The sequence below is a fragment of the Centroberyx gerrardi genome, chromosome 23 (genome assembly GCF_048128805.1).
Source record: "Centroberyx gerrardi isolate f3 chromosome 23, fCenGer3.hap1.cur.20231027, whole genome shotgun sequence".
Classification (NCBI taxonomy): domain Eukaryota; kingdom Metazoa; phylum Chordata; class Actinopteri; order Beryciformes; family Berycidae; genus Centroberyx; species Centroberyx gerrardi.
In genome coordinates this window covers 22,308,634-22,318,106 of record NC_136019.1, presented here as the reverse complement: position 1 = coordinate 22,318,106, position 9,473 = coordinate 22,308,634, and the positions used below count along the sequence as shown (strand labels likewise).

General features: G+C 43.2%; 1 protein-coding gene across 1 annotated transcript; it reads left to right on the top strand.

Moving 5' to 3' along the window:
* Positions 1 to 333: 333 nt before the first annotated feature.
* vgf (VGF nerve growth factor inducible) lies at positions 334 to 9,155 on the top strand. Its single transcript, XM_078291735.1, has 2 exons — positions 334 to 427; positions 6,805 to 9,155. The coding sequence occupies exons 1-2, from the start codon at positions 334 to 336 to the stop codon at positions 9,153 to 9,155; spliced, it is 2,445 nt and encodes an 814-aa protein (XP_078147861.1).
* The last annotated feature ends 318 nt before the right edge of the window (positions 9,156 to 9,473 follow it).

The window sequence follows — 9,473 nt, the reverse complement described above, 5'->3', positions numbered from 1 at the left end:
GTGGATGGTCAACAACTTGTGTTGGTCTTGTCGGCCAAGAAATAGCCGACAAGGATGAACTTTTGGTGGTCATTGGTCAAGTAGATTTCCACACTTCCCAACCGATGTGACTTGATTGTTTCATGAACGATAGTTCCACTTGGCAAGTGCAATGGACAAGAAGTCGACCACCCACAATGAGACAGAAAAGAGTGACCCATCAACCATGTTGCTTGAATTATGTACCATCAATAAGAGTTTGACTGGGACCCAGTTTGACTCTTTAACGTAGGGCAAAGCTGAGGCCTTGGCTGCTACTGTCTCTGGATAGGGCAACGTTGTGAAGGTGGACACATGAACGTTTGCAGGGTCGCCTCTTCCTTCTGCAGCTTAGTTATTTCAAATGTTGGGAAAATGGAAAAGATGCAGAGGTTCATATTTATGGGCTGTAAATATGAACCTCTGCACCTTTTCCATTTTCCCAAGGTTTAATCTTTTTCACGACCACTCCATATGAATACTAAAGGATGATTTGATTGGAATACATGCACTTCATGTCAGTTTTTGTGCCCACCTCCAAACAGCCCTTGTGAATAGAACCACAACTGAACATACAGGGCTTTATTTTCGTGATGGTGCATGGAGGAGCTTTGTGCTGGTGAAGTGGCATTTTTGTTGGCCGCCTTTGGCATTTTGATGACTTGCTGTGAACTTGACTGGGTCTAAGTGGAAGGAGAGTTGCAGTAGGGGGTGTGTCAGTAACAATCAAGCAGTGCAGTGCAATTTTGGTGTCAGGGATTAGAGGGATTTGCACTTTGCGCCATACGCCAGTGATTCACAACAAAATGAGCCCATAGTTCCTATAGTGAAATAGAACGGAAAAGGAAGCTAAAAATCCTGAGAAATGAGAGAGAGAGAGAGAGAGAGAGAGAGAGAAAGAGAGAGAGAGAGAGAGAACAGGATAGCCCTCCTCCTTTGCGCTTGGCTGTACTGTATGAACAGATGCCAAAAAACGTCCCAGTAAATTTAATAACCTAGGGGTCTGTTGCAACTATTCAGAATTATGCACTTCACCTATAAAGTCATGGCTGGGAAACGTCTGTCTTGTTCCCTGGGCTTTTCGCTGCCTCCCTCCGGTACAGAAAAAAGAAATACAATAATACTATGTATGACTGCCATACAGTGCATCATAAGGGCACACATAATGCTTACTGATGCATAGCTCATTAAACATTATGGACTTAGAATGAATTCTAAATGCAAGCATTATAGAACCTGCATTGCAATGAGCCTTATGCTACAAACATACAATACAACAAAGCATTATAAATGTGCATAATATGCTAATATGATCCATGGAAAATCCAAAATTCATAAGATAATCATAAGTTGTCATGCCTTCTGATACATCTAAAATAAACCATGAAGAATCATAAGTTATCATTGTCTTATCCAGGTAAAGTGATAATGTTGAGTGATAGATCTTAAAACATGCAACATTAGAAGTAATCAGACATTAGGAGGTTATCAGACAATCTCTGATAGCTAACTAGTTGTAAACATTCATCAGAGGCTTGTACTTCTGATTCTTTATGAGTTATATCTATAATGTTTTATGAGTGCATCAGTAAGCATTGTGGGTTCTTACCAGCATGGTCGTAAGGCATTATGAGTACATTATAATTAATTAGGAGTGCCATTATAGTGCATTATAGATGTGGTAGTGGTACCATAAAATACTATTTCATTCATCCTGCTTCCGTTCATTCAGCAGCTCCTGCACTGCAGCGTATTGGTTCAATGGGAGGAGAGGGGGGGGGGGGGCTAAAAAAAAAAAAAATCTTATGAATGAAACCCGGTCTGGTGACGTCAATGGTGAACGCTGACGCATCGGTCACGTGGGTAGGGAGGGGGGACGTAGGCTATAAGAGTGTGCAGCCGCTGTCCGTGGTACTGAAAACAGCCATAGAAATATCGAGAGTAGTTCAGTAAAGGGCGTGAAACGAAACACAAAACAAACTCAGCAACAACAACAATAACTACAGTCAACCTAAACAAACAAACAACAACACATAGACGACAGCAGGCTCTACGTAGGCTGTCAGCAGGAGAGTTAAATAGTGAGTCTGCATTCCGCTGAGCTTTAGTGTGGAGTGACGGGGAGGGAAGGAAAGGAGGAATCCCCGGCTGCTCTCACTGGACAAGTAAGTGTAAACTTATTTAGGGTTACTTTGCTTTCTCTTGTGAAAAATTAAGACTGTTTCGGGGGGCTGGTTGATCAAGTGACGGGTTGCTCCTGAACCCGTCACTTGTAGCCTAACCATAGTTTGACTAGCCCTTTCTTCCGCTGGCCAAAGAGCGATTTTGAAGCAAATATGTATAAAAAAGGCTTTTGTGTTCCACGAGGGGAGATGACGTGTCAGCTGGGTTTGACAAGGTGTGGTACTCACCATAGCTTAGCCTAAGACAGTCTAAACTTGGTCTTCTATTTTATAGCATTATATAGAAGAACAAATCTAAAAATATATATATATATATATTAAAAAAATATATAATAAAAATAAAAATACATATGAATTTGGAAGCCAAAAAAAAAAAAGAATAATAATATCCCAGGATCGATGTGTCTTCTAAGATGATAGTTTCTTGATTAGAATAATGTATTATTTAATAATTTATTATTTATTATTTTATTTAGTTAGTAGACATATCAGCGAGTTTGGACGTTTTGGTGCAAAATTATTTTAGATGAATGGTTTTATTTTTTTGCCATATGGTTCTGTGAATTACATTGCATTGTTTGTTTGTTTCTGGTCAATAGAGAGGTGGTTATTATTGTCCCTCCCATCATCATTATCATCATCGTCATCATAACGACATCGCCATCGTCATTTTCAGCTATCATCGCCATGACTCCCTGTGCCAAAAATACCCAGATGGAAACCTGAGGTAAATGCATAAAGATACTAAAAGCACCGGGGGACTCTGCTGAGTAAAGCTGATACTACATATACATTTACTGAATCTTTGCATCTTGTCACATAAAAATGAGGGTGTTTCAATTTGTAATTCAACACTGACAGGTTTATTGAGGATTATGGTTTATAGTTATAGTGTGTAGGCTGCGGAGATGTTTTTCATGTTGTCAGAAGTCTGGAGGTGGCTTTATGCTGACAGATTTTCTTGCTTCTTGCCTCTCCAAGGCGGATTACTAATCCGCTTTGTTGGTAATAGTGTGACCTGGGCAGGCCGGTATTACCTTTACAGAATGGCGAGGAGAGAAGACAGGGAGAGAGATGCAATAAAACAGGTTTTCTCGAGTTTGTCTTTGTATGGAACATGACATCAGTCATATCATATCCTGTTTACTTTAATAATTTTCCTGCGAGTTTGCTTACGACATCAATCACGCATTTCCCAGCCAACATTATGGCTGCATTCCAAACATCCCACAAGGCTTTGTCTGCATCCATGCCAAGAAATCTAGTCATCCCCCTAGACTAAATCGAACTGTAGAAAATAATGCGGCATGGCGCCAGCATGTCACCGTGGTCTTGTTAATCCGTTTGAAAATTAAGAGCAGGTTATTATGGAGATAAACCATCTGTGTTATGATCACCCGGGAGCCGCACCATAATCTGTTAATCCCACTCATTCATTTTCCCTAAATCCTACTACAGAGGGTAGATGTAATAAACATGTGTTGCATATTTTAGAAGAGAAGAGCAATAGAAACTACCTATACAGTAATCTTTGGTATTTATTGATGGTGCGCCTATGAGCAACTTGTTGCATCTCAACACGTTCAAATAATTCACATAGCCTAACTATTTTCATCAGGGCAGACCCCCCCCACCCCACACACACACACACACACGCCGCAAGGACAGCGCGCGGCGCTGTCCTTGGTACTGAAATATATCTTCAGACTTGTCCTGTTGTTTGGATCTGACTGGAATGAGTCGAGAGATTTTCCATAGCTATAGTGACAATGTCTAATCCTTGAAGAGCTTAAACTAACCGGTGGCAGTTTCGTGAGATTAAATATTGAAAATGACTGTTAAGCCTCTTTCTCAAGACAAAAAAAGAAAATGACAAAGCAGTATCATCCAGTATTATTCCAGCAGTATTTAGCATCGTGATATATTCAGGGGTTAAAGTGGGCCGGAACGATCCGGAACGGCGTTCCGGCACCTTCGATTAATAAGTAAATAAATCTGATTGGCAGTTACATACATAATAATGTCAAGCGAGTTCACAGGGCTGCCAACTCCCACGCATTGACCGTGAGACTCACGCAAATGACATTTTTCACACGCTCTCACGCCGCAAGTCCAATTTCTCACGCAGTGAAAAACAAATTCATAACTGATAACGTCGCGGCGCGAAAAGAGACACTGACAGCGCACGAGACGAGACAGAGCAGCACCGTGCAGCAGAGAGTTATTCAGACCATCTGAATAGCGAGAAATATACACAAATCTATTATATTGTAATTTATTCCCATGCATGCTGCTCAGAGTAATCTCAGTCAGCGGCTCTTCTGCGTCTCTCCCTCTCCTCTCGCGCCGTGCGCACGCAGGCAGGAGTGAGAGTGAGTTACTATGGTTACGGGGATGCTCTGTGTCTGTCGCTCTGAAACTTTCTCGCGATTTCCAATAATAGGTTTTTAGGTTAGTGCCTATGCAAAATCATGAATGTAAGCACCTCAATGCTGAAATCTAGTAATATAACATCATTTTACATTTTTGGTTCACATTATACAGGGTTGCTGTTTCTTGACATAATCCAAGAGGTTAGGTGGTGTAGAAATGTAGGAAATTTGTTTTAAATTACTATTTTTTTCTGACACCAAAAAATATATGCCCACACCCGATCATCCAAATGCCAACAGTAAAGACAGATACTATAATGTAAAGACAGAACATGTAAATCTTCAATGTGCGTCCTGGTGGCTCAGTCAGGTAGAACACATTCCATGTAATACGACATGTTGGGTTGAGGTTGAATCCAGCCTGGGACCTTTGTCCTGTGTGTTTTTGTGTGTGTGTGTCTCCCGCTTGAGAGACTGCAGTCTCTCAAGCGGGAGACCGGAGTTCGATTCCCGGCAGAGACGCTTCCACAAAACGTCGCGGGGCTAATCTTGTTTTGTGGCTGAAAAGTCATTGGTTTGGTCGGCCAACAGCAGACGACTGTGTTTATACGAGGCAGCTCCCACTGGCCAACAGTTGAAGATGTGGCTGTAGCCTACTGGGCAGCTCCCAGTAGAACTGTATGAATGTGAAGTAGGCTATACAGGGTGATTCTAAAAAAAGAGCGCCCTCCCACCGGCTCCCTCCCCGTCGCGCGCCTGCCTGCTCATGTGCTGAGTGCTTTTGGTGCATTAACACGCACATTAACACGCGCTGCAATGGCGGCACTGGCAGCACGAGCCCGTGAGCCCGCTGACCTTTAGTTTAGCAGCTTAACAAAAGCAACCAAACAGGTTGCTGCTTTACTTAATTTATTTGTCTATTTAGCCTACTGGAAGCCTAATGATAAAGTCAAAACTGTTTCTGTGTTATTTAATCAGCTGATTAGAATTTAGGATTTTAAAATACTGTGTGGCAACAATGAGAAAGATTGCTGAGTGATTCATGAAAGGTGGATTGCATGCATTTTATGTGTTGTTGTTTATTATTATTATTATTATTATTATATAGTTATTATTTATCCATTCATTCATCAGCTTTATTTGTCTTTATTCATTCAAATTATACACTTTAAGTGCTTACTGTACGCAGCACTGCACATTCCTAGTATTTCCTCATAACCTTTGTATGATATACAGTAGGCTATCTTATGCTGATAAAGTAGGCCAACATCCCTTGTATCACCCCTAATAAGTTTTTAATTCTGATTATTTTATATAAATATTTCAATGAATGTATTACTGTCAGAGAATAAATAGAAGTCTATAGGTGGTCATGCTGTAAAGATGTAAACATAAGACAAGATCTGTTAGATAGGTAGGATAATTATGGTGAAAAAAGTCCCTGTTCTATGCAAAGCTTGCTACCATAATATCTCTTGTTGCAATACCAGCTAATGCTTTTCTTGGCAGTGGATCCACAAGCATTAAAAAGAAGTGGATAGCCTTAACTGACCCTCATAAATATAAAATGATAAAACAACCTGTCTTAATTCTTTTGCAGCCTGCCATAATATCATGCCAATATAAATAGGAGGATCATATATGTGCCCAATACCATTTAATATGTAAATATTTTACATTTATCTAACATTTGTGTCTAAGCAGGCATTGTGATTGGACTAGAAGTGTTCAATAAGTGCTTATAACTTGCAAACTGGTACCTTATACCTCCAATGGTATCATGCCACCTTGTTTACATCTAATATATTCACTGCATTCAATGCATACCAATGGGAAACTAAGTTTTTGTTGGCTGAGAGCCAAAACAAAATTATTAAATTAAAACCCAATGGGTGGCGAGTTTTTGTTCCAAAACAGAGTATGAGCCGAAAAGTGAGTTTTGAAAGAAATCTGAGCACCTGGTGAAGTAATTGTTGAGTCATTGGTATTGATCAACAGCGCTAACAACCCCCTGCAGTTATGTTACAGTCCATTTTGTGCTATGGAGCAGAAAAAATAATTGCATCTAAAATTCTATATATTCTGTACAGAATTGTGTATTAATATCCAATTCTTCATACAAGATAACTGACACAAATCTCTTCCTCTGTTTCTCTGTTTCTCTCCCTCCTCCAGGCATTTCCGTCCATCACCCCGTCACCTTCGACGACCACGGTGTGCCCTGTTCTGAGTGGCCATGATTGGGTACCATGACGCCTCAAGTGCCCTTACCCTCCTGGTCCTCCTGACAGGGGCTTCCTTCCTCCATCTGTCCAACCCCAGCCCCATCAACACCTCCCATCTTGTTGATAGCCCACCCAGGGCTGCATCTCTTGGGCTAGCAGTGGTGGGAGACGGGGAAGTGAGGGGTGAGGAGAAAGGATCAATACGAAAAGGAGGCGAGGGAATAGAGGAGGAGGAAGAAGAGAAGGATGAGGATGAGCTCTTTAAAGATGTGGATCCCAAAACACTAGCAGCGGTTTTACTGGAGGCATTGAATAAGCCACAGATGGAGAGAAGGAGGGAGGGAGAGGAGGGTGAAGGGACAGAGGAAGAGGAGAAAGGAGAGAGGGAAGAGATGAAAAAAGAGGGTGAAAAAGGAGAGGAAGTGAGAACAACGGAGGGAGTGAACCGAGACAGAGATGGACGACAGGAGTTAGAGCTGGTGATGGCTGCACAGGGGAGGGAGGCGCGAGAAAGGGAGGAGGAAGAGGAAAGGAAGAAAGCACAGGAAGAAGAGAAGCTGACAGAAAAGGTGACCAGTCGCACAATAAGCCAGACAGTTGCAGTAAAAACAGGGCAGCAGTCCACCTCTCCAAATGGAAGAGGGGAGGAAATAATGGGGAAGGAGGAAAGGCAGGATGCTGCCCCCCAGCAAGGGCCAACCACCCTCGATGATTCCCAGCAACAAGGAGAACAACACAACGATGAAGAGGAGGAACAGCTGAGCCCAGAGGAGCTGAAGAACCTAGAGACGATGATGAAGGAGTTTCCGAGTTTCAGCACAGCCAGTAAGAGGGAGAGAGATTCCCAGCAGGGACAGCGAGAGAGCAGAGGCTACAGCCCCTACAATGACATCCTACCGAAAAATAACGGCTATGACCTTGCGATGTCTAAGAAGAAGCTGAAATGGCAAGAGGAGACACAGAAAGCCATGAACTTTCCCACATTCCGGGGAGGCAATTTTATGGATGAGTTTGAAGATACCAACTTCAACAATGCTGGTAGTAATGTAGCACAGCCCCTACCTCCACCAGAGAATGATGTGATGGAAAATGATGAACCAGAGGAGGAGGAGGAGGAGGAGGAGGAGGAGGAGGAGGAGGAGGTTTTGAGTCCTGAGGAGGAGGAGGCTCGGGCCAAAGCAGAGCAGGAGGAGGTGAGGAGGCAGGCTGCTGAGGCACAAAGAGCCAAGATGGAGGAGGAGAAGTTGGCTGACATTGCCTCTGACATGTTGCTGCAGTACATGGTCAAACAAAATAACGGAAACAGAAAGTACAGGGACCAAAACAGGAAGTACTCTTCTTCTCTGTCCAATGCAGCAGAGGACAAGCGGTCGGACGAGGAGCAGGAGGTGATGGAAGAGGATGACGATATAGATCCTCAGACGATCGACAAACTGATCGAGATCTCCAGCAAACTCCACCTCCCTGCCGACGATGTGGTGGACATCATCAGTGATGTTGAGAAGAAAAAGAAGAAAGATGTGCCCCCTGAAATGGTATCACCTTGGCAACGACCCCTAATGCCCTTATCCTCACCATCATCCTCATCTACCAATGCCATTTCAGCATCACAGATCCCAACTGATCGAAATAGCTTCCCCTTGTCTAAACAAGCCCCTCCAGCTGTTAATCCCCTCAAAGCCTGGTTCCAGGAGAAACCGCCGATCAAATCATCGCTCGCCAATCAGGATCTCTGGATCAAACCTGCAAAGCCCCTGTCAGCCAATCAAGATCTTTGGCCCAAACTTCAGAAGCCCCTTTCAACCAATCAGGATCTCTGGCTCAAACCACAGAAGTCCTTTTGGACCAGCTACCCTCCTTACTCCACTTACCAATCCTACTACCAAAAGAAGCCCTACCGAAGCTACTATCCCATTTATTTTCCTCCTCCACCAAAACCCAAACCCCGCTACTACATTCCCAAGTCTGCTCTCACCCTCAACAACCTCCTGGGGAATTCAGTAGACTATGACCATAACTTCCCCCCCAAACGCCGTTTCCGCAACTGGGTCCAACCCAGGCTGAGAAAACCCCCTGCAAGCCTCCAGCAGAACCCCTACTACACTAATTATGTCCTCCCATCGTATCCCCGGACAATTCCAGCAGGAGCCATTTCCAAACCACGCTCCGCTTCCCGATTGGCAGTAATTCCTCGTCATCCAAACCGGTTCTATTACTCACCCCGGGCACCTATTGTGACCAGGGATGAAGATTATTATAGTACTCGGCTTGGGAACCAGGCGGACAACCGCAACGATGACGATCTGGAGAAATACATTCAACAGATACTCATGAAACGACCGCGGATGTTCGAATGAAGGAGGGATGAGAGGAGAAGAGAAAGAGAGTGGGAGGGAAGGAGGGAGAGGAGGAGAGATGAGAGGGAAAGACTATTTATTTCTTTATGTATTTATTTTGTTCGTATTTGGCACTTGGTTTTGGTTTATACTGCATATTCCCTGTTTTTTCTTGCTCCTTTTTGATAGCGTACAGGTTGATTTGGCAGAGGACATTACAGAGGAGTTTTACTTTTATTTATTTCCGGAATTACTGTTTGAGTAAAATGGACATTGGGTAGGAAAATGAGAGTAAAGATGCACATCTACCCTCCTCCCCTGTGAAGGAAGGAAAACAGG